The sequence below is a fragment of the Lepidochelys kempii genome, chromosome 6 (genome assembly GCF_965140285.1).
Source record: "Lepidochelys kempii isolate rLepKem1 chromosome 6, rLepKem1.hap1, whole genome shotgun sequence".
In the NCBI taxonomy this organism is placed as follows: domain Eukaryota; kingdom Metazoa; phylum Chordata; order Testudines; family Cheloniidae; genus Lepidochelys; species Lepidochelys kempii.
In genome coordinates, this window is record NC_136385.1 from 33,186,331 (window position 1) to 33,212,738 (window position 26,408).

At 41.0% G+C, this 26,408-nt stretch overlaps 1 protein-coding gene across 1 annotated transcript in view; it reads right to left on the minus strand.

Annotated features, from left to right (window-relative positions):
* INSC (INSC spindle orientation adaptor protein) overlaps positions 1-14,964 on the minus strand; it is a 136,807-nt gene extending 121,843 nt beyond the window's left edge. The window contains exons 1-2 of the mRNA XM_073350627.2: positions 14,882-14,964; positions 5,191-5,220 (exon numbers count right to left, since the gene is read on the minus strand). Of these exons, the coding sequence (XP_073206728.1) occupies positions 5,191-5,220; positions 14,882-14,964 (113 nt within the window). The remainder of the gene's footprint in view (positions 1-5,190; positions 5,221-14,881) is intronic.
* Between the last annotated feature and the right edge of the window lie 11,444 nt (positions 14,965-26,408).

A 26,408-nucleotide genomic window follows, 5' to 3' on the forward strand; every position in this document is an offset into this window, starting at 1 on the left:
TTACGTGATCACTCTCCTTACAGTGTGTATGGTAACACCCATTGTTTCATGTTCTCTATGTATATAAATCTCCCCACTGTATTTTCCACTGAATGCATCCAATGAAGTGAGCTGTAGCTCACGAAAGCTTATGCTCAAATAAATTTGTTAGTCTCTAAGGTGCCACAAGTACTCCTTTTCTTTTTATTAAACCATGAGGACCACAGTTTGAGAGTCACAAATTTCAGGGATAACTCTCAAAAGGATACTAGGTTCATGCTAGAAAGGAGTTTATCAAGCAAATCAAGGCTACTATTGCCTCATTGTTTGTAGGACAAAAAAGAAAAAAAAATATATTTAGAGTTCCACATTTCTGAAGGTATGTTTTGAAAACAAAATAAAATGATATGGGCCATACCAATGTTAAATTGATTACTGCAACATGCCTATGAAATTTGCTATTGTCACTGACCACAGGATTTCAGGGTAAATTCATATCTGTTATCTGAAATGAAAGTTGGTGTTTGGTTTAATTTATTTATTTATTTTTTTTTAAAAATCAATTTACCTCAAATAATCAAAAACATTGATGAATGAAAACCTGGTAAGAGGAACTGAATTAACACAAAAGAGAACCTTTACGAGAATGAAATTAATTGATGAGTGAAAAGACAAAGTTGCTAAAGCTTCAGTTTTAGCCTCTGATGATTTCAACCTTCATCAAATTAAAAGCCAGGTGTTCTTGTGATTTCTATTGTACGACACCATTTCTTAAGCTTTATCTCATATTACTTCTTAGAGCTTCCATGACATCTTATGCTACACAACTTGCTTTAAAATTACAGGGGTATAAAGTATAAAAGACAAGGTTAGGAAAAATCCTACTGTGTGGCAACTTGATACAACCGAAACTGCAGTCAGTACAAGTGAAATGTAATTATTGACTGCCCATAGGCCAAGATGCTGACCTCAACTTTAAAATGCTGAATGCAGTTACTGACTGGGACATTTGACCCATGGATGAAAATGAAAAATGGGCTCCTTGTCCAGTTTCCTTGTGAATGTCAGCCAATGGAGGATCTCTTGACATGGTCTCTACTTTGCTAAAGTTTTCCTCTGGCTTCACTCAACATGCTATATAACACATTGCAATTCCAAAAGGGTGCATATATGGGTAATTATGTAAAGCTTTAAAAAAAGCAAAAGAAAAAAAGAGCGTGATCTGGATTTAATATTTTTGTTGCAGGTGAGTTTTAAATCCTTGGAATGGAAAACATTTTATTCACTATAAATCAGGCTCCCTTTCTGTGGCTATAAAATTCTTAGTTGGAATTGTTATCATTATAAGATAAATCAACATGAAATGAAACAAGGATAAAAGGTCATTGAACGAGGTATCATTAGTTACTCCAGCCATTCTATAATTCTTGTCACCAAGAATTCTTGTCACCAAAACATAGCTGCTGTGTAACTAATATAGCATCCTCTTTTTCCTATGAAACACTATTTCTAGAATTTATTACAAAATAGGCTTTTGCAAGAACAATTTCAATTCTCCAGCAAACATTTTATTCCTGAATGGTATTTAAAACCACAGCCACAACAGAACACACAACAACAACAAAATAAAACTGTATAACAAAAATCTAACTACATCAAAAGAGAATGGGGATTATGCAGCATTTTAAAATAAAATACAATATTCAAAATACTAACTATTAGGCTGCTTTCAACTCTAATCTATTTTACTTTATACACTGTATGTATGTTTCTCAGATTTTTTTAAAAGAATTCATACAAAATGATTTTTTTAAAAAATCATTAAATACTCATTCCTGATATTTGCCAAGGGAAGACTGTATTGACTGTCAGGGATTCTGCGTTCTCATTAGCTGGACAACAACTACACATGATAACTAGCCTGTAAAATGCAGATAGCAAATACACACGAGTACTTTTGAGATAGGGAGCCCAAGTTTCAGACATGGGTGAAAATGTTAGGTACTTAAAACACTTTATTACAATAATGGGTGCTATAGAAAATTCAAAAATAATTAAGCACTTATAGTACATGGCTGAAATAGGTGTATAAGTACTTACATGCATATATGGTCCCTGATTTAGCAAAGTACTTAAGCATGTATTTGCATTTAAACATGTACATAAGTGCTTTGCTGAATATTGATAGAATTCAGCACATATCTAACACTGTTCATGTGCTTACATATTTTCTGAATCCTTGCGCATTCTTGGGAGTTAGGGGCTGGAGAGAAGTGAACAGGGCTTCAGGAATAGGATAAAGATAAAGGGGAGGGGCACAAGGAACAGAGTGATAGTGTCTCAGTGCAGATGACATGCAGAGATGGAGTAAATGGGAGAATTACAACCTCTGAAGGGAGTTGGTGGTGAGGAAAAAGAAGGGGAAAGGACAAAGATGAGGAATATCTGAATGAAATACACACCATGAGCCTGACCCTGCAAACCCCTATTTTTGTGAATAGTCCCACAAAAATTAACAGAACTACTGATGTCAGTGTGGAATACTCATTGATTAAAAGTTGTGGGGCTGGCCCCTAAGAAAGTAGTTAGCTGAATGACCTAGGAACGTCTGGAAGAAATAAGATATGAACAAAAAGTGTTGCCCAAAATTCACTGCAAAACTTCCAACAAGACTTAGTTCACTTTTATAAGGCAGAGTTTGTTTTTATTGCCATTTCATGTGTCCCAACCCTAAATAGATACTGCAGAGGCAGGATCAAAACAACGTGGAAAAAAATATAATTATTTTCAGCCTGGATGAAATGAAGAGGAACTAGAAATCCTGTGAGAGCCTATTCTTCTGGTGCTTCCCATGCAGTTTCTAATCCACAGTTAAGTACCTGATATTTTTGACATTTGTCTGAGCTGACATGAAACTCCAGCCTTTTTTAATTTGACCATCAGTACTTCTTGGATGGCTCTAATGTGTATCTGAAGTTCTCAGCTCTCCTTTGAAGGCCATATTGAAATTAACAAAGAAAATGTTCTCAAAAGTTGTAGATAAAGAGGTGTAACAAAAACCCAAAGGGCCAGATCCTCACTGGTGGTAAACTAATGTATCTGCACTAAAAACAATAGAGCTATGCTGATTTACACCAGTTGAAGATCTGTTCCAAAGAATTTTAAACAGTCAATAAAATCTGCTTCCCCTTCCATTAATCACTTCCCTGGCACTTTTGATTTCATAATCCAACTATCTCCTCTACAATCCAGGAAGCATCTTCCAGGATAGCCAAGACCTGAATTTTTAATGTTAAGAACAAGCAGAGAAAGAGTTTTATTTAAAAAAAAACCCCTCTTACGCCGACAAAATAGGGCAAATTTTTGTTTTCAGGTGACCTTTAATAAAAAAATTAGTATTTTCAGTTGTTTATATATAGTCATATTAAAATACCAGAAAGTTCTGGTTTAAAAACATGGCATGGCCTAAGATATCAGTATGTGACAAAGTGCATACTTGGGATTAAACAAGATTTTTGACTCAATACCTCAGCTGGCCCCTGTCCAATATAATGCTGTGAGCAAAGATGAGTGGTTGGAACAAATACATGTCTGAAGAAAATCTGTCTGCTGGGAATATGGAACTAATTAAAAATAATCACTGCTAGGTGTTTGAACAGGGTGATTCATTCAAACTTTTCAGTACTGCTTTTGGAACAAAGTGTTGCTTCCTGTTTTTAGGAAGAGACATTTCAGGGTCTAAACCAACTTTAAAAACCTCACTATACCTTAAAAGAGAGAGAGAGAGAGAGAGAGAGAGAGAGAGAGAGAATATGAATGAATCAAGTGCTGGCCGGGAGAGTGACTGCACAGCAGACAAACAACTGTTACAATGATTAACACTCCAAATTATACCATTAGTTCCACCTGGCAGCCGGTGTAGAAACTCAGGATGTCAAAATCCCCTCTAATCTATACCATATTAGTCTCCTAAGAAGCAAAAAATGCTCCAATGCGTGGCATGTACAGATAGCACTAGTCTTCATTAGAGGCTGTAGCAGCTGGCAAACACCTGAAGTATTTGTAATTTCATTTAGCAATAGTTTCTTTTCAAAGCAAGTTTAATGCTTTGAAGGCTGGAAATATGGTGTTAGAAAATGAAGGCCTGCATTTATGCATAGAACACAAAAACAGCATGAGTAATAGCCATGAGGAAGGATGGTCTTGTAATGACGGCACTGGACTAGGAGGCAGGGCACCTCAGTTCAAATCTTAGTATACCACAGATTTTCTGGCTGACCTTGGGCAGGTCACATGATCTAATTCGGTCTCAGTTCTCCATCAGTAAACAGGGAACATAGTACTACCCTACCTTACAAGGGTGTTCCTAAATTCCCCCTAAGCTGCGTAGCCGTGCAGCTGCCTATTAAGCGCCACACAGGTGCTCAGGGCTGCTGTGAGGAGAGACATGCCTCTCCCCAAGCCCCAGACCTGCTGCGGCGCCCCTCTCCCAGCCCCAACCTGCTGTGGCTTGGGGACAGTGGCCCCTCCCCCAACCCTGACCCAGCCCAGCTGGGGGAGAGAGCTGGGGGGCTCCGCACCGTAGGCCTGGGGGGGTCCCACTACACCCCAAACCCCTCATCCCCAGCCCCACCCCAGAGGCCACACCCCCAGCCAGAGCCCTCACCCCCACACACACACCCCCAACCCTATGCCCCAGCCCTGAGCCCCCTCCCACACTCTGAACCTCTCGGACCCACCCTGCCACATGAATTTTGTTATGTGCACCAATATCACCTCCACATTACCTCCATATTGGTGCGCACAACAAAATTCATTCCACACATGGGTGGGAAAAATTAGAGGGAACACTACGTAAATCCACTTTTGTGCGAGATGCTTAGATACTAAGATGGCAAGGGCAAAGGACAGAACCATTCCATTTCCCTACACCATGTGTTATGTTTGCTAAGGACAGTCAGGAATGCAGAATCAAGCATACATTGTTGGAAGGCTCATCATGTTTCTCATTTCTCAAGTCTAATGATCTCAGGAGTGAGAGAAAACTTTGTTCAACTGTGCATAGGCTGCACCAAGTTCATTAAACTATACAATTCTTAAGGCCTCTGACTTGAACAGAATTAGCAAATTCTATTCTATATAGGTTCTTATACTGCCCCCATTACCATTGTATCTCAGTAGATTTTTACCATTACTCCCATGGGTACTCACCTGGGAGAGGGAACATGTGGGTTCCAATCCCTGTTCCAGTGAAAGAATGAAGATATAAAAAAAATTAGTTTCAGTGCGCATATATAATATGATAGATATTTAGAACTGTGTGTGGACTTAAAACCAAAGGTTTCTCTCTTTGCAAAGAGATGTGGTATAGAGGCCCACTTTTCTGACTTAGGATAGGTCTAAACCACATAGTAAACCCAGGTCTGTGGCAGTCACATCTCCAGCTATGTTCTTACCAAGCTTGCTCTTGAGCATCCACACTGCACTGTAGCACAAGCCACATACCTTGTCCTGGAGGTACCTGAGTGGAAGTTTGAGCTGTTATTCCAGGCCAGCAGTAGAGCACCATCTAAGTATGCTAAGGAGATTTTTTTGGTGTATGGTGACAGACCAGCACATCTACAAATGGAGGGAGCTAATGAGCTACAGAGGCAGCCTATTAAATACACCCTGCCATGTAATGCAACCAACCATTAGACTAGATCATCATGATGGTCCCTTCTGGCCTTGAAGTGTATGAGTTCCTACTCCATGAGAGGGAGTTTGCACGCATCGTCATCCAGGATGAGGTGAAAATTAGTGGCAAAATAAGTAAGATGCTGATTTAGGATGGAGACGCATTACAGCCTCCTTACAAGTACCCTGAATTATTGCACAGACCCAGGACTAAGTACATGTGGACTTATAATCCAGGCACCACAGACTAAATATTATTTGGACTCATAATGCTGAACTCATTCTCTGCTACCATTTGGGTTCACAATGCAGACTGCCTGGGGCCCTTCAGTTGTGCTGAGGGGATGGTCCAGCATGGCTGATTTCCAAACTGCTGTAATTGGAGAAAAGGTTCATAAGTTTACTGCTCCAAACCCATTAGTCTAACAATAAGCATTCATCAAGTAAAGTTTCATGCTAACTACTTAGCTTCCCCTCCTCATTTCCCAGTATCTATCTGAAATGAATCCCACTTAGTGAGGGAGTGGAGGAAGGCTGAGGATCTGCTAGGGAAATGGCATTGCTTCTACCCTCAGTGGAAGCACACAACACCGCACAGCTTCTAATACTTTAGTTGGACATAATCAGGGTCAGCTCCAGCTTTTTTTGCCCCCCAAGTGGTGAAGGGAAAAAAAAAACAAGCCTGGTTGAGCTGCAACTGAAGAGGAAGAGAGGGACTGCAGGGCCCACTGCCGAATACCCGGACGTGCTGCCCCGATGACGGATGGAGTGCCACCCCTTTCTATTGGCCTCCCCAGGCACCTGCTTCCTTCGCTGATGCCTGGAGCCAGCCCTGGACATAATACTAACATGTGGGGGGAGGATTTCTGGGTTAACAAGAAAAAAAATACGGCAGCCAAAACATACCATTCCCAAACATTTCCTTCAAACATGGACCCAAGATGTGCTGTAGCTGCTCTGACAGCATAGCCTCATCAGCGACCAGCGTCAGTACCAGGGTTTGACTGCTTGATCCAGCAGCTGCAGGTTCTCCTCCGGCAGTATAAGCGTGCCATCCCCACCCCACAGGTTATTGTGCAGGACAGTGGTCTCTGCGCTTGCCACAGTTCCCAACACCCAATTTAATTCCTTGAAGAAGTAGGTAGAGAGGGAGTTCCCTAAAGTGTGGTTATCATCCCTGGCTTTGTGGTAGTCAGTCTACAGCTGCTTGACTTCCTCCCCAGATTACTAAACAGTCTGGTGGATCCCCCCAGGCCACCAGTCTGAGATACTTTTGTACCCAGTGTAGTTTCTGGCATTCTTGCTGAAACCAAGTGTCTTGCCCTTCTTACACCATTTTTTTAAAAACCAGAATCCGTCTGTTTTCCCCTGGCCAACCAGCAGTGCACTTGGTGTCAGACTTTTTTTTAGTTCTTCCGTAGCTAACACGTGATAGGGTTAACTACATTTCCAGCAGAGCAGTTCACGTGCAAATGAAGGGTTAAATGCCAATAGCTGTATATGAACCAGGAGGTTGCTTCTGGTTCCTAGGAATATTGGGGATGGAAGGGTCAGGATGCATAGGCCTACAGAGATAGTGTTGTTGAACTCTAGACACAAATCTGGCAACCCAGGCTTCAACTATACCCATGCTGCAAAGTGAGCAAGCTTAGACCCGCACTATGATAGGACTCTGGCTCAGACCCATACCCCTCAGCAGGTTGGCAGACCAGAGTCTCAAGCAGTTTCTGGCACAAGTCAAAAGACTGAATGTAGACAGAAGGGGGTGGTTGGGCTTAAACCCAAGTCTAAGCCTGGATTTACCATGTAGGGTAGACATACTCTCAAGTGTACAGCTATGATCCTCTTTGAAATATCCTGAATAAAGAATACTTTACATTATTTCACACAACCAGATCTCTTGCTACAACATAAATATCATGAGAAATTTTTTTTTGAGGTAAAGATAATGTCTATACCAAACTGGTGTCTTGTAAAAGGGGAAGTATACTAGTCTTTGAGACGACACTCTTGTCGGTTCATTGGCTTTTGACCAACTGGCTCCTAGTATATAGATTTGTTACTACCATTTGTAGTACATCTACAATTTTAATTTAAAGACTTCTAGCAAATATTCTGTACAAGACATACACTTATTTACATCATGAAAACACTGTATAAAAGAAATATAGAAAAATAGAATTATATAAAGGCTATATCCCAGAATCAATACAGTAAATACACGGTAGGTAAAAATATGGTTTTATGGTTAAGAAGGTGTTCTCCTCAGACATTTTTGATACCTGTCATTGTACCTGTTAACATCTGATACCTGTTAACAGAAAGCAGAGATTTCCCTAGAAATTTATTTAATTCTCTAAAATATTTCATTTAATGAAGGAACCAAAAACATGCTAATTTGAGCTAACATTTTCCAATCATCATCTGCATGAAAGTAATTGTAAGTATCTTTTAAAATTCAGTAAATGCAAATGCAATCTTGTTTTAACCTTACATTATGATAATTTATAATTGTATTAACCATTTTGACATTAGGAATAAGGTCTATCCCTACATTGGTTTGTTGACCTGACCTGAAAAGTTTTGTTTAAAGTCAGTTCAGCATTAAACTGCATTTCCCAATTGTGCCACATTGCCTCATGGGAATTGTAGTTTTGGTCCCCACTCTTGCCTATGAGCTGGGTCACCTGTCCCATGGTTCAGTGTTGGCTCCCCTCTGACCAAGCTGCACGATGCATCTTGAAAGTCACATGACTGAAGGTGTGTCGTGAGACATGGACCATATGAGAGATCAGGCATTTGTTTAACTACCCCATTTGTTTTCACAAAATTATGGGTACAATTTTAGACACTGAGTTGAAGTGGCTGAAAACTCCTGGGGCCAAGTTTTCCATTCATTCAGCACAATCTATGATAATGAAGGTCTTAAAAAAAATGAATGGAAGGTTCCTCCTGTTTTTCTAGCAAGCTCAGTTTTTGGTGACTGGCATTATGTGACATACAGCCATAGATCTATTATCATCACTATGAGTTCACATAGCTTCTTTCACTAGTAATTGATACAGATTCTTTATAAATTTAATTTATATAGCTCCATTCATCTACTGTATAAAAATACAAGGGAACACCTACAGATAAACTCTAATGCAACCATGAAAAAACCCAGGTAAATAAGTTAAGATAACTGGAATAAGTTAATGCTTTAAGTCTAGATTTTAAAAAGAGCTGAGAGCCAAACTAAGCATGATTTTCTTGATGGCAGAGATCAAGTTGCTCTTACGACAGAATAGTAAAGCAGCTCCCTCAGATAAGTTATCAGAATACTGCAGATACAGAGTACATTTTAGAGAGCAGCACAAAGCTATAAATATGCATGGGGTGACCTTATTTGTATTGTTCCTTCTTAGGGCTCTGTTCCTTAGTCTAACAAAGAAAGGAAGAACATCCAACAAAGGGAGGAAGGATTGCCTTTTGGTTAAAGAGAGGACTGGGAATCAGGAAACTTGCAATCTATTCCTCATTCTGCCACAGACTTCCTCTGTGACTCTGGGCAAGTCATTTAATGGTAAACTTTTTGCATTTGGGGGACTAAATGTAGGAAAAGGTGGCCTGATTTTCAAAGGTACAGCAGTCAAGTCACTAGAGTTAAATAGCTAACTTTAGGTATCCAAATATAAAAGGATTGCCCACTGGACCTTGGTTTTCTCCTCTATAAAACAGGGATACAATATTTATCTAAGTTACAGGGCTGAAGTTTACATTTGTTCATGTTAGTAAGGTGCTTTGAGAGCTTCAAGTGCAAGACACTATAGACTGAAAATGATATTATAACATGATGTTCAGAGCCAAGATTTAAACCAATTGCAAAATGAAGATAAGCCACCTGCTCCCATGGGTGTTTGATAGATTTTTTTCTGGCCTGAGTACTCACTAACTAACTCCTGACCTTTGAATAAAACTTCTTTATTTATATAATAAAATATATTGCCCTTTATAATTCCAAAGCAAAGTACAAACATGACTAATTCCTCTCTAGGGTCACATTTCATTTTTAGAACTAAAAGCTTATTCAAACCTCATATTAAACATTCCTGAAGTTGTAAGTTTCTGCAGTCAGGAAGGCAAAGTGCCTTCAACCCACATTGGATTTCAGGGACGCTAAGATGGGCAGCACAGAACTCACACTTCAAGAGGAGGGCAGAGGCCAACATAGCTTCAACCGCGTTGTATCCCCCAGATCCTGGCTGTTCAGTGGTCTGGAGAGGCCCCTAAATAATTTAAGGAATATACACCAAAACAAGCTGTATTGAACTGGCCATGACTATCACTCTGAAAATGGCATCTGCATGAAACATTTTTCTCTATTCCCTTAAAAGACCAGTGTTTCATATTAAACCTAATAATAGTTCTGGAAACCATTTAAAACAGCGCTAACTAAAAAAGGGATAATTTAAATTTACTTCTAAATGTTTTCTCTCATAAAACTCATATTGGTCACTATGTGTTCTTAACTTACAGAGATGGAAAATAGGTTTCTATAACAGTGGTTTTGTTTTTCTCCTTTAGTTGTTTTTTTTTGTTTTTTGGGTTTTTTTTGGAGATAAACTATACACTAAGTACTGTATATATCAAACCAGATGTCAATTAGAGAAGATAGGTCTGACAGTACGCTAGAAAACCACTAGCGACTTCCCAAACCAAACTGTGATTTCCCACAAAATCATAGTGGAGAGAAAAACAGTGTAAACAATTGAAACATGACAGGAACACAGTTTAAGGGCCTGCCCTGAATTCTTGCACAAGCCACATGATTAGTGACTTTAATAACAATTGAGGATGCACAACATGGTATTCTGTTATGGATAGAGGATATCAGTACTAAATTGACCATTGTGGAAACAAAATATTTTTTAAAAAGCGGTCTTACAGACTCCTAGTGGGGTGTTGGGTTATAAAGAGTTGAACTCTTTATAAAAATTTATATTTATAATTTTAAATGCCTCATAACACAATACACAGTACCACATTTCCTGCTGGTTAACACAATTCTCTCTCACACACACGAATACAAAGCCAGAATCCTGAGACAAACTAGACTAAGCTATAACAGCCTATGCAAACTAGGCTAAGCTATAACAGCCTATTTCTTATTAGTTAACTAAAAGTGTTATTCTGAAACCTGACTCAGTCGTCATTTAAATACTATTCTGTCTATATTATTCCTTTTACAAGTCCACATCAATTGTTTCACAACTCTGTTTAAAACCCACCAGTTAAAGCCATTATATTGTGGTTTTCAAATTGCAAAGATTGTTTTGCACCAACCTTGGACCTTATTGTATAGTCAACCCACATGCATGAGTAAGTAGTAGGAGCACTTTTCCCACCCGCGCCCTGTTTTTTTCCTTCCCCAATTCCAACCCCCTTCTTTCACTTTACGTATGTCTCTTTTGTTACTTTAGCATCCTTTGAAACACTCACCACTCTTTTGGTCTAGTTATGATTATGACAGACTGCAATCCACTCTCCCTCCTCCATTATTCTCTCCCTCTCCTTTTTCTTACCAGAACAAACCTTAACATTTAAAGAATCCCAAAAAACAAAAACAAAAACCACACAAGAGATCAGATATTTCTGAAAGAGTTTTACTGTTTTGGGATTCTTAAACCACCTCTATGTTTGGCTCAGCTACCACTAGAGGAGGACAGAGCACTACATTGAGTGGGTGTGGGTTATGCAAGGAATATTTGAACAAAATCATAATTTCACTTTCACTGAGGTTAGGAATGATCAATTACTTCTACAGTTGGGTTTTCAGCAGTCTAAATAGGGTACCATTCATTAGGATGACTTGCATCACTGTGAGCCACTAATCAGATTGTGATACTGTAAAGCAATTAAAATGGCTACATTATTGCTACAAATATAATCTGACATTTTTTAAAAAAACTTAATTCATGCTCTCTTTATAAGCAGCCAAGTTGTACACTCAAAACACCAAACTGCACACATGGAATAGGAGATCTACTAATAACTTTGCATGAATGAAACCCAGACTTATCCATACATACTCAGCTCTTTGAATGTATGCTTTTTTAAATCTGGAGCCACAAAACCAAATTAACATCCAAGTTTGGATGTTTTGATCCACAGAGAAACTCACTGAGCCAAACCAGAGCAACTGGACTTCAGATATAGTACTCAGTGTTTATCTTAGCTCACATGTGTATGACATCTGTAGCCTTTTATTTTATTTTAAGTGAATTTTGTAATGTGGTATTACATCACCGGTACAGGTTCAGCTCTGGTGGCTACAGTTTCAAGCTTAACAGAGTGAAAGTCACTTCTGCTACTTGCTTCAGGTTTAGAGTTTCTAGGAACACATAAAAACCAAAGATAGTGACTACACATACATTTCACAAGTTCAAGGTTTAGTCCATTTTACAAGTTTCATTAAAGTTACAATTAAAGTGATTACCGAAACATATGGAAACTCCATACAGACCTACAAGTTACAAATATACAAATTACAAATATAGTTATACTCACATCCTCCTAGATAGTGTTAGTAGGATGACCAGCGAGCAAGGGTGAAAAAATTGGGATGGAAGGTGCGGGGGAGGGAATAGGCACATACATAAGGCAAAGCCTCAAATATCAGGACTGTCCCTATAAAATCAGGGCATCTGGTCACCTTAAGTGTTTGGGTCTGATGGGTCTCATGGATTGGTCATCAGTAGAGGGATGGTTCCTGTAGGAGTTTCCCACAGAGAGCTCAGTTTTCCTAATCTGGGCACCCTCTTTTTATAATGGCATTTGACTATACCTCATTAGCATTTATGCACACAGATGCCCTAACCACAGGGTGCACTATAAGAAAAGTGTGGCTACTGGGTATTTTGAAAGTAAAAATTTACTTTGTTAATTTTTTGCAATATCATCCATTGGTATATCTTTTTCCCCCATAATCTTGTGGCATAGGTCAGTCTTTGGTAATTACTTATGTCAAGCATGTCTTAACTATATGGGCTAATATGGCTAAGCTAAAAATCTTACAGGCCTCAGCCTGGAGCCCTTGCTTTTCAACCCTACTTACTTAAATACCTAATACATAATTATCCCCTCTAACTACTGATCAATCTTATATTCTATAATCCTACAATTTAACTCTATTTAGCATACAATGAGATTATATATTGTGGCAAATTGCCGGCACTACTATGATGGGACTCGCGCTTTCTCTTCTTGGGGGAGGGGTTCAGGGCACCGTTTCTTGCCCCTGAACTGAGGTATTAACTGCCTCACTAGTGTCCTAGAGGAGGGGAGTGGAGAGGGAGGGATCCAGGCCCACCCTCTACTCCAGGTCCCAGCATCTTCTTCACTTCTGTCCTAATTTCTTCCCTTTTATCTTTCGGTATCCGGTATGGTCTTATTATCACCCTTACTCCGGGCCTGGTGACAATATGACTTTGGACCAGTGTTGTAAGGCCCGGCTGTGTACAGAACACGTCCTGGTTCTGTTGGATCATATCAATGACCTCTGTTCGTTGTTCTGGAGTTAACTCCGGAGATATCTTCACCTGCCCCTGTGGGTCATCTGTCTGGGGTGGAGCTCCCCAAATGACCAGGCACGTCTCCTGGTCACGCCAGGGCTTCAGTAAGTTGATGTGGTAGATTTGCTCTGGCCTTCGGCGGTCTGGTTGTCTGACCTTATAGTCCACCTCCCCAATGGCTTTCACTATCTCACATGGTCCATGCCAGCTGGCCAGGAGTTTGCTTTCTGCTGTCGGCACTAGCACGGCTGAAATCTCCGTACTTTCGCCTGACGGTTGTAATATGTCCACTGGGCCTCTTGTGCTTTTTCCAAATGTTCTCGTACTATAGGGGTTACTTGAGTTATTCACTCTCTCATCTGTGTCACGTGCTCAATGACATTCTTTCCTGGGTTAGGTTGTTCTTCCTAACCTTTCTTGGCAATATCTAAAATTCCGCGTGGGTAGCATCCATATAGTAGTTCAAAGGAAGAGAAACCAGTGGACGCCTGCGGGACTTCCCGTATAGCAAACATTAGATACGGTAGAAGGGTATCCCAGTCTTTTCCATCCTGAGCTACCACCTTCCAGATCATACTCTGAAGGGTAAGGTTAAACCACTCAACCAGTCCATCTGTTTGTGGATGGTAGACTGAGGTCCATATGGCCTGGATGCGGCGTAGAGTACATAAGTCTTTCATTAATTTTGACATGGTCCTTGGTCTGTCAGGATCTCCTTAGGGATGCCCACTCTGGCAAAAACCTGGAGTAGTTCTTTTGCTATTGCCTTGGATGTGGGGTTTCTTAAAGGACTGGCTTCAGGTGCTTTAATTGGCTTCAGGTGCTTTAATTAATTTACAGCAAACTTTCTTCCCTCTACAGGGAATAAGGCTCCCTTCTAACACTCTCCTGCTGCCCTCTGGCCATGCTGTATCATAATATATAGTGTGACAAAGTTCCTCCTCTACCTTGGTGGGTCTTGCGCTTATTGGCAGATTTGCTTGCCTTGGAGCTTCATGGCAGCCCTCAGTTTGGCCATTTTTCTGAACCCACAATCCAGGTCGACTCCTCCTGTGTCTGACCAGGAGTTGGGAGGTTTGGGGGGAACCCGGGCCCGCCCTCTACTCCGGGTTTCAGCCCGGGACCCTGTGGAATGCAGCTGTCTAGAGTGCCTCCTGGAACAGCTGTGCGACAGCTACAACTCCCTGGGCTACTTCCCCATGGCCTCCTCCCAAAACCTTCTTTATTCTCACTGTAGAACCTTCCTCCTAGTGTCTGATAATGCTTGTACTCCTCAGTCCTCCAACAGTTCGCGTTCTCACTCTCAGCTCCTAGCGCCTTTTGCTCCCAGCTCCTTACATGTGCCACAAACTGAAGTGAGCTCCTTTTTAAAACGCAGGTTCCCTGATTAGCCTGCTTTAATTGATTCTAGCAGCTTCTTGATTGGCTGCAGGTGTTCTAATCAGCCTGTCTGCCTTAATTGTTTCCAGAAAGTTCCTGATTGTTCTGGAACCTTCCCTGCTACCTTACCCAGGGAAAAGGACCTACTTAACCTGGGGCTAATATATCTGCCTTCTATCACTCTCCTGTAGCCATCTGGCCCAACCCTGTCACAACAGATATAGATATATAGATATAGATAATTAATTATAACATCACACAATAAACACACAACAAATCACATCAGCACTTACCGCTGAACAGGCAATGGAAGGGAATCTAAGTAGTCATCACCTTGACAAGCCATGCTTCTCAGTCTGTTAGTGTGCTTCTTCATAGGCCAGAAAATCTAAAATGAAATAAATAAATCAAAACAGGATAAAGTCAGACTGATATAGTACAATAGAGTGTCAATGCACTCTTCTGACATATGGTAATAATATTCAATTGTGTAGCAAAATAATCTATTAAGAACAACTCAAAGGGCCTGATTCTCCTTACACTGAGAATGCTTAGCACCATTCTGGCAGGGAATCAGGCCAGAAAGTACATAACATTGCAGAACACATAGGATTGCTGTGCTGATGAGATTCTTGTATTATTGCACAGCACAAAGTCACTTGTAAGGAACATTTTCATTATACTAGTATGGGGCCTGTGAAGTGACACAGGGCTGTTACCCAGCCACCTCCCTTCTCCCTCACAGAAATTGTATCCCGGGAACTCCCAGAGACAGCAGACTCAGATTACAATTCATCAGGCTATTGTATGAAGGATCAGCTCAGGAAGTATGTTAACACTGTTTTAGCAGCATACATAGATATGTACATTTTTATGCATTAAAGGAGGGGGGCAGGATAGGTCCCTGATGTCTAATGATAAGTGTTAACATACAAAATGCTATACTGGATGAGACCAATGTTCCATCTAGCCCAGTTTCCTGTCTTCTGTCAGTGGCCAATGCCAGCTGCTTCAAAGGGAATGAACAGAAAAGGGCAACTCAGTGGAACATTTTTTACAGTGTGGTTGCTGAAAGCCAGTGGTCCCCACCCCAAACTTTTTACCTCACCACCCCCTTTCTGCTGTCCGTTCCACGCAAACCCCAGAGCCAGGGCCAGAAGTGGGACCCTGGCTCTGGGTGGGTCTGAAGCAGACAGGGGTAAGGAGACCAAGGCTGGGACCCCACGTGTGGGGCCAGGAGCAGAGCCCCTGGTGCGGGGCCGGCGGCAGCCGGGACCCCATATGCGGACTCCAGGTGCGGGGCCATGAACAGAGCCCTTGGTGTGGGGCTGGCAGCAGCCAGGAGCTAAGCCCCTGGGCGCAAGGCCAGTGGCAGCTGGGGCCCCACATGTGAGGCTGAGAACAGAGCCCCGGGCATGGGTTCTGCACCCAGGAGTTAGGACCCCAGGTGCGGGGCCAGGAGCAGAACCCTGGACACCAGGCTGGCAGCGCCGGGACCCTGGGCACAGGGTGGCTAGTGGGACCCTGCACAAAACCTCGGGGTGCTGCAGCACCCCTGCACCCTTAGTTCCCACATCCTATAGGGCAATTCTCAGATGATCCATCGCCCTGTTGTCCACTTCCAGCATCTGGTTGTCAAAAGATTAGGGATACCTACAGCATGGTGTTGCATCCCTGACTATCTTGACAAATAGCCATTGATGGATCTATTTTCTATTAACTTATTTATATTTTTGAGCTTCACAAATCCCAGCAATGAGTACCACAGGTTGACTGTTCATTGTGTGAAGAAATACTTTGTTTTGTTTGTTTTAAACCTACTATTAATTTCATTGGGTGACCCCTGGTTTTGTATTGTGATGTAGTAAATAACACTTCCTTATTCACTTTCTCCACATCGGTCATGATTTTATAGATCTCTATCACATCCCTCCCTTAGCTGTATCTTTTCCAACCTGGACAGTCCATTCTTCCTAATCTCGCCTCACATGGAAGCTATTCTGTACCTTTAATCTTTTTTGTTGCTTTTCTTTTCCAGTTCTAATATACCTTTTTGATATGGGGTGACTAGAACTGTACACAGTATTCAAGATGTGGGTTTACAATGGCTGTATATAGCGCATTATCTACCCTTTTCCTAATGTTTCCTACCATTGATAGCTTTTTTTTTTATTGCTGCTGCACATTGAGGTGGATAGTCCTCTGAAAACATCCAAAGGACACCAAGATCTCTTTTTTGAGTGATAACAGCTAAAATTAGACCTCCATCATTTTCTGTGTTTTGCTGGGATTATGTTTTCTAGTGTAAATTACTTTGCATTTATCAACAGTGAATTTCATCTGCCATTTTGTTGCCCAGTCACCCATTTTCGTGAAATGCTTTTGTAACTCTTCACAATCTGCTTTGTACTGAACTATCTTGAGTAATTTTAAGCATCTTCAAAACTTTGCCACCTCATTGTTTACCCCTTTTTCCAGATCATTTATTAATATGTTGAACAGCACTGGTCCCAGGATAGATCTCTGCGGGACCTCGCTGTTTATCCTTCTCCACTGCAAAAACTGACCATTTATCCCTACTCTGTGTTTCCTATCTTTTAACCAGTTACTGATACATGAGAGAACCTACCGTTTTATCCCATGAGGGCTTACTTTCCTTAAGAGCTGTTGGTGGGGGACCTTGTCAAAGGCTTTCTGAACGTCCAAGTACACTACATCCACCGGATCACCCTTGGCTATGTTTGTTGACTCCCTCAAATAATTCTAATAGATTGGTGAGGCATGATTGCCCTTTACAAAAGCCACATTGACTCTTACCCAAGAAATTATATTAATCTATGTATGTCCAATAATGCTGTTCTTTACTATCATTTCAGTCAATTTGCCTGGTTACTGAAGTTAGGCTTACTGGCCTGTAATTGCCAGAATTGCCTTTGGAACCTTTTTAAAAAATTGGTGTCACATTAGTGATCCACCAGTCATCTGGTACAGCGGCTAATTTAAGTGAAAGGTTGCATACCATAGTTAGTAGTTCTGCCATTTCATATTTGAATTCCTTCAGAACTTTTGGGTGAATACCATCTGGTTCCAGTGACTTATTACTGGCACCTTAGAGACTAACAAATTTATTTGAGCATAAGCTTTCGTGAGCTACAGCTCACTTCATCATCTGACGAAGTGAGCTGTAGCTCATGAAAGCTTATGCTCAAATAAATTTGTTAGTCTCTAAGGTGCCACAAGTCCTCCTTTTCTTTTTGCAGATACAGACTAACACGGCTGCTACTCTGAAACCTGACTTATTACTGTTTAGCTTATCAATTTGTTCCAAAACCTTCTCAGTCGACATCTCAATCCAGGACACTTCCTTGGATTGAGACACTTCCTCACCTAAAAATAAAATTGCTCAGGAATAGGAATCTCTCTCAGATCCTCTGCAGTGAACACTGATGCAAAGAATTCATTTAAGCTTTCGACAATAGTCTTGCCTATCTTGAGAGCTCCTTTAGAACATTAAATCATCCAGTGGTCTCACAAATTGATTGGCTGGCTTCCTGCTTCTGATGTACTTTAACATTTTGTTGCTGTTGGTTTGTGTCTTTTGGTAGTTGCTACTTAAATTCTCTTTTGGCCTGACTAATTGTATTTTTCCACTTCACTATGCTCCTTTCTATTTTCCTCAGTAGATTGTATCTTCCAATTGTTAAAGAATACCTGTTTGTCTCTAACTGCCTTCTTTACTCTGTTGCTTAGCCATGGTGGCATTTTTTGGTCTACTCTTTTATTTGGGATATATGTTTAAATTTGAGCCTCTATTATAGTGTTTTTGAAAACTTTTTATGCAGTTCGCAGGCATTTCACTCACGACTGTTCCTTTTAATTTCCATTTAACTAGCTTCCTCATTTTTGAAGTTAAATGCTACTGTGATTAGCTTCTTTAGTATTCCTTCCCTCTCCACCACATTCACCACTTCTGTCATATCCTGTGTGCCACTTGTGGGTTCAAGGACTAGCTGCTCCAAGAAGCATTTATTTATGTGGTTTAGAACTTTTATCTCTTCATCACATCCTAAGGTGACATATACCCAGTCAATATGGAGATAGAAAACTCAATAATGATGGATTTCAACTATTTTTATAGCCTCTCTAGTTTCCCTCAGCATTTTATAATCACCATCCTGGTCAGGCAGTTGGTAGTATATTCCTACTGCTATACTCTTATTATTCAAGCATGGAATTTCTATCCATAGAATCTCTATGGTATAGTTTGAGTCATTTAAGATTTTTACTATATTCAACATAATGCTTTCATATATAATGCCACTCCACCACCAGCATGAACTACTCTATTATATTTTGTACCCTGGTATTACCATGTCCCATTGATCATCATCATGCCTATTAGATCAATATCCTCATTTAATATCAGTTACTCAAGTTCACCCATCTTACTGTTTAGACTTCTTGCATTTGTCTACAAGCACTTATCAAATTTGTCAGTATTTACTAGTCTGCCTTCATGTGATGTAATTGACTGGGACTCTTCATTTGACCGTTTCTCTTCAGCCCCTACCTGTACTTTATAAACTTCTATCCTCTGCTCTTTATTAGGATATAGAGAATCCCCATTTATAGGTCCTCCCCTAAGGGATGTCTCTATCCAAACTACATGCTCCTCAGCACCTGTCAGCTTTCCCCCAGCCCTTAGTTTACAAACTCCTCTCCAACCTTTTTAACCTCCGACCTTTTTACATGCCGTCAACCTGCTTCCATTTTGGTTTAAGTGGAGCCCATCCTTCCTGTATAGGCTCCTCCTTTCTCAAAAGGTTCCTCAGTTCCTAATAAACCTAGATCCCTCCTCCAAACACCATCATCTCATCCACACATTGAGACTCTGTGGCTCTGTCTGTCTACCTAGCCTTGAATGCCGAACTGGAAGCGTTTCAGAGAATGTACGATGGGAATCCTGGACTTTAATCTCTTACCTAGCTGCCTAAATTTGACCTCTAGGACCTCTCTCCCACCTTTCCCTATTTCACTAGTACCTTCATGTACCACGGCCACCGGCCTCTCCCCAGCTACGTTCCTTCTAAGGTTCACGCCTAAGTGGCCGCACAAAAGAGAATGTAGGGCCATGCACCAAATTAGAGGAGCCACGCAGGTATGGCTCCAGTAATTAGGTGTCTCATAGACCCTGGAGAGGATGTGGAAGGTGAAGTAGTGGAAGAAATAAGGGGTGGGTGGGGGTCAGTGGGGTCAGGTGGGGCTGTGACTAAGTTTGGGGCGTCCCTCCCAGCCCCAGCTGTGCTGCGTGCAGCAGCCAGGGAGAGACACGACTCTCTCCCAGCCCCAGTAGCCACCTCTCTGCAACCCCAGCTGGGCTGTGGAGACTGGGAAGAGATGAGAGTCCCAGGGTGCTGCTGCAGGGAGAGAGAGCTGGGGGAGTCCTCTCTCCACGTCGTAGCCCTGGGGCAGCCTGTACCCCAAACCCCTCATCCCCAGCCCCATCCCAGACCCTGCACCCCCAGCCAGAGCCCTCACTCCCCTGTACCCCAAGCCCAATCCTCTTCTCTAGTCCTGAGCCCCCTCCCATGCTCCAAACCCCTCCCTCCCCCACCACCACATGAATTTTGTTGTGCACACCAATACGGAGGTCACACACCACTTCTATATTGGTGCACATAACAAAATTCATTCCGCACATGGGTGGGAAAAATTAGATCTGCAACCTTCACACCAGGCAGGCTATTTACTCTGTGGTTCTCTTGGTTATCACAAACCCAATTTCTAAATAATCAAATCCCCCATTACTATTACCTGTCTCTTCTAGGGTTCCCTCTCCAGGAGAGTATCCTCCATAGGAGAGGATACCATGACGTCATCTGAAAGGAGGATCCCAACTATGAGATAGTTTCCCTCTGTTCCAGTCTGATGTTCTTCTTCCCCAAGACTTTTGTCCTCCTCAACAGCACAGAGGCTGTCAGACGTGGGTGGATCACGGTACTGCATCTTGGAAAGTCTCCTCTATGTACCTCTCAGTTTCCCTTAGTGCCTCCAGTTCACCCACTCTGGCCTCAGGAGCTCGTACTTGGTTTCTGAGGACCATGAGCTGCTTGCACCAAATGCACATGTTACCTGCCCACAAGGCAGGTAATTATGCATTCTGCATTCAGTGCAATAAACTGGATTGCCTCCACTCTGCTGCTGGACTTCTACCTGTATTATTTTTACTCTTGTAGCTTTTCTTTTGTTTGTTTTGGTGAGGAGCGTTTGTTGGTGTAAGTTTAGAGAATGTTAGGTGTATCTGGCTCTTTTGCGCTCTCGCTCAACTCCCTCGCAATACTCCCATTGCTGCTCCTGGTCACTAGCTCCTCTAGCCACTTAAGAGATGGCTTTTGAAATCCCTGTTCTCCCTGACTAACCCCTCTTCCCCAGTTAAGGGATCCTGAAGGGATTAGGGACCAAAACCTCGTTAAGAAGGTGTCAGCCTTGCCTAGCAGGCCAATAGGCTTGGCAAATGCCCTGCCCCGAACAGGCCACACTATCAACTAGTATTTTTATTACGTTTCTTTCCATACACATTGGTTTAGCAATTTGTAATGTTTTTCATAATTTGGGGTGGGTGGGAGGGTATGGGGGACACTGACAGCCTAAAAAAAAAAGCATACTAGGGCCAATTCCTTACTGGTCTACAGCTCCTTGTGCCAAAAAAGGGAAAGCAAAAGGAACTCTATTTGCTTTTTCAATATGGAACGGATGCATTTTCTGAGATGTGCCAAGGAAGGATATGGAATTGGTGGGTTTTGGTCAGGTAGAAAACTTTTTATCCAGGGAATGTCATACATATTCACTAACTAATGCAGAACATTTGAAAGATGCCCTAGTGGAATTTTGGCAGCACATCAGCTGATTATTGGCTATCTCTGCAAATTGAGTTCAGCTGGCATTTATGAAACTTTCCACTCCCAATTGCTCTTAATTGACGTTAAGTGTGGGCCTCAACCTGTTTCCTAACAAACTGATCTCATTCCTAATGCATTTCCTTGCTTTATGCAGGATTTCTATGTCAAAATCCACAAATATTGTCCTGAGTAAATAAAAGTTATAGCCAAAGTAATGCATTCACATACTTAATCCAATACCACAGATTGTTTGGGAAACTTCCCCCCACCCTTTTTCCTGGAACTGAATTTACTTTAAAAGATGCATCTAGCAAAGGAATATACTTCAAATAGAACAGCATAAAACAATTAGCAGTTTAACTATTTTTGAATACTCTGATTTTAAAAAATTGTCAGTCTGAAGAAGTTCCATCTTAAAACAAGATTGCTTTAAGTTTAATAAATTGCCCCTACATCACTCATACATATTAAAACATATAAATCTCTTCTGAGCCATGTCTTGACTTGGGAAACAGGATTAATGAGTCTTTTTGACATTAGGGTCTCTGCCATACAACCATGAAAAGTACAGAAAAAAAATCAAATCATATCTTTATTTAGCAATACAAAATGGAGTGTTGAGAATCCTGTGGGCAAGCTGTATATTCTGCCACCTACAATGTAGCCTGTCCAATCACAATGTGAATGGCTGTTAGCTGTGCTTCATGTCATGTCAACCCTAAGGCTGGTCAAAAATTATCCATCAAAACTAGTTTTTCCAAATGAAAATTGGATTTTCCATTCAACACATTTTTGCTGAAAGCATCTGCTCGCCCAGGAAAATTTCATCTTTTCAACAAAAAATGAAAACTCAAGAATTGGAAAGTTTTTGGTTTATGGCTAAAAATCTAAATGGCTTGGGTTTGGCCAAAAGCCAAAATGTTTCCACTCAGAAATGCCACCACAGTGCCTCCTGAGAGGAGTAGGTCAAGTGCCTCATGCATTCATTCTCCTCTACTGCTCAGGCTCCCTGATTGAACTACATCTCCCATGAAGAAACATGGTCTCACCTTTTGCTAGCTCACTACAGTGCTTCATGGGAGTCTCCATGGCTGTGGTGCATCACGGGAGATGAAGTCCAGCTGGGGAGCCTGACCCAGAGAAGAGAATGGGAGCTTGAGGCACCCAAACTACACCTCCCATGTGACACCACGGCACCATTTCCCAATCCAAATCTTTGGGGATTTGATTTCATTCAAAAGTTGCAATTTTCCATGGAAAAATATCAACAAAAAATATTTTTGAAGTGTTCCCACTTGGGGGGGGGATGTGGGGAGGAGGAACCACTCTGACCAGCTCTAATCAGCATTCATAAAGGAAACATCTCCTAAAATGGATGGCATTGCAAATGTCCCCAGAAATATCACCTAAAGCTATAACCAGAGAGCCTTTAGCATATCAAACATTTATACATTAAACACTCTAATCAAGACATGTTTGAACTAGAAAATGCTAAACAACAGGCACCAAAAGGGTAGAGATGCAGTGGTGCTAGCAAAAATTTACATACGCATTATCTACCATGTCAAGAAAACATGCCGTCAGGCTATTTCTCTGAAAGGCTGAAACACATTCTCAGAGCAATGTGAGCTGCCTCTGCTATGCTTGCACTGTTGATGTCAGCCTTTTCTGTAGATACACTGAGAAATTGTTTCCTCTCAGAGTTGTCAATCCAGCACTTTTCACTAACACTAAATTCAACTTAAAAATTTTACACACACACGCATGCACACACACACACACACAGACACCCTGCTTCCTGGGGAGATTTTTCATAACACTCACTACTGCTAGTCTGCAAGCAATCCCTCAAGTCCAGTTTCAATGCTTTTTCCTTCCAAAAGTCCATCTGAAAGTTGCTCTTGTGAATTTTTTGATCTATTCAGAATTACCAGAAAAAAAAAGACACCACGCACATCCCACCTGTATGAAAAATCTTTGTGATATTAACAGATGTGCTGCCACTTTTTTATGTATAAGTAGTTAAAGTTTCATTAAGGCAAAATTAGAATGCTACTAGAAATAAAACCATTTTAAGTACCTAGCAGTCTTTTTGAAAGGGTCCTATAAATCCTTATATTCTTAATCTAATTGTTTTTTATTTGTCTCATTGGTCATGTTTATATTGATAATATGGTTCAATATGATAATAAGTTATCATAGTAGGAGCAAAAATTTCTAAGCACCTTAATATCTGTGAATATGACACTCATCTGTCAACTTTGGATTCAGTGGTGCTTTAAGATTTATTAAAAACAAATGGTAGAGTTTTCTAATTTTTATTTTAAAAGTCTTTTTGCTTTATTAACCATTGTAGAACAATCTGTCCTATGGATATAATTAACTGGATGAAAATAATTTAGCCCCACTTTCATTAGTATCCTGCTACAGTGTTGTTTTTAAATAAATAAAAGATTCTTGGAGAGTCTCTCCACTTTGCTCCTACTAATACTAGAAACATTGAAAATTAGAGGTTTTACTGGAGGTACTTTACAACCACCACAGTATGGGATAACTCCTGTTGATATAACATCTGGTGATACTAAGGTCCTGGCTCAGGAAAGCACTTAAGCACGTATTTAAGTTCAGTGACTTCAATGGGACTTAAGCATCTGCTTAAGTGCTTTCCTGAACCTAATATTAATAGCAAAGTGGAGATGCATTCCACAAATCTTGTTTTTAAATAACATCTGTAGCAGGATACTTAGGAAACATTTTACTTCATACACTCATTCAGGCTTAAATCCAAGGCCCACTGAGGCCAACAGGAGGCCTTCTATTGACTGCAACGGGCACTGGGTCAGGCAATGAGGACTGGTCAACATGCAAATTTGCACCAAAACTTAACCAGTTGTAATTTGCACCATTTGTTATTTCAGCACACATCTGGGTGTGGACATTTATTTCACAGTCAAAGTACAGGGAGTCCTCGGACTTACGAAACAATTCGTTCCTCAGAATTGCGTTGTAAGTCGAAACGTTGCAAGTCAAAACCGCTTTTCCCATAGGAATCAATGGGATGAAGGGGGGATTGGTTCCTGAACCAAGACTTGATACACTATTTTCACCACAATAACCTAGATTTTTGTCCTAAATGAATTAGAGATGACTAATGTTGCAACATCAATATATTTACTGTACACTGTATTTTGTAAACAGCATTCAAACAAACCTATAAACTCACATATGCTGCTCAGAATGCCAGTAACACAGGCTCAGAAAGCCAGGGAGAACAGCATGCATGCTGAGCCTCAGCCAATCACTGTTCAAGCTTTCTGATTGGCTGAGCCTAGGGCTGGGAGCCAATCAAAAACAAGTAGCAACGCTACCTGGTAACAAGCTACCCTACTGCCTCAAAGCCAATCAGAAGCAATCCCTTCCAGCTCCAAAACAGTATAAACACAACCAGGAAGTGATTTCAAGCAAACTTTTTGCAAATTGAGCATCCTAAGGGCGAAACAGGCAGTTAATTGAAAAGCGTTGTCGGTGGCATCCGACATAAGTTGGGCATCGTAAGTCCGAGGACTCCGTGTAAAAGTAAAAGATTGACTTACTAACTTAAGCAACAATGAAATAGGACACTTGGATTTTGAAATAAGTATCCACACCCAGACTTGTGCTGAAAGAAATGGTGTGAATTACAACCGGTGTAGTTATTTCAGCACAACTGTGTGTGTAGATGCAGCTTTAGATATATTCTTGTTGTGTCATTTGCCATTCCTTTTATCATGTCCGTGACAAAGATTTTAAGACACTGTTTCCTCATGTTTATTAACAGATAGGAATATGAAGATCACAAGCCACATTTCATTCCCATCAAACACCTGTCAGCCAAAGTCTTTTCAAAGGAAAATGACTAGCATGAAAAGAAAATGATATAAACAGCACATACAAATCACCCACAAAAACTCAATCATCAATGAAAGACTTTGTGTTCTAGTCTTGTGCTTGCAGAGCGACAGGTAGCTTGTTTGCACTAAAGCATTCAGGCCCTGATATAGTGGAGAGATGCAGCCACAGAAAGCCAAATACAGCTTCCAGATTCAGGGTCACCCAGCCCACGCTTAAGTTAGAGCTGGAGCGCCAGTGGAGAAATAGGCATAGAGGAGCAAAGGTCCACCCCACCCCTAACACACTATTTCCCCTTATGCTAGGGGTTTGCGGGTGGCTAGTGTAAGAGGTAACTATGCAACCTCTACCAGTTCTATGGCAGCAGAGATTTCCCCTACACAGTGGAAATTCTCTGTTAAGAATATCTGGCCATTTAGCACTGTGTAGCATCTTACACAGCATCACGTGGCTTTAGCAGACCAGAGATGTCAGCACTCTGTCTCTGACACTACAGGTAGAGCAAAAACATGACAGGAAAATTATTTTCACTCAATAACTTGCAGCACATCACAACTCCCAGTATAAGTTCTCTCCCCATCATGCAATATTTATGCCAAGGTTAGAACTAGAATTTTGCAAATGTGAATATCCCAACATAAGCTAATGTTGATAAATATAGTACATTAAGTTGATTACCATGAGATTAATCTTGTTCTAAAATAGCTGATAAGCTAGAACTAGGAATCATGGCTTTTTTGTAGTTGATTGAATTACTGTTTTGGTCCTTCAGAAGATAGATGCCAATAACTTCACCATTAACATTAGCTGATAAACAGCGGTATCCAAGAGAGAACATGGAAAAGTAAAGGCTTTCAGTATGGCAGTCTCCCAACTTGAAACACTAAGAGGTCAACTAGAAACTTAAAAAGAATCTAATAGTTTAGATTCCATTTTAGAAAAAAAGACTATAGAAATGTAATCAGGTCCTGATTTTGCCAGAAGATGGGAAATGTGCTACAGGAGATGGATCACTTGATGATTACCTGTTCTG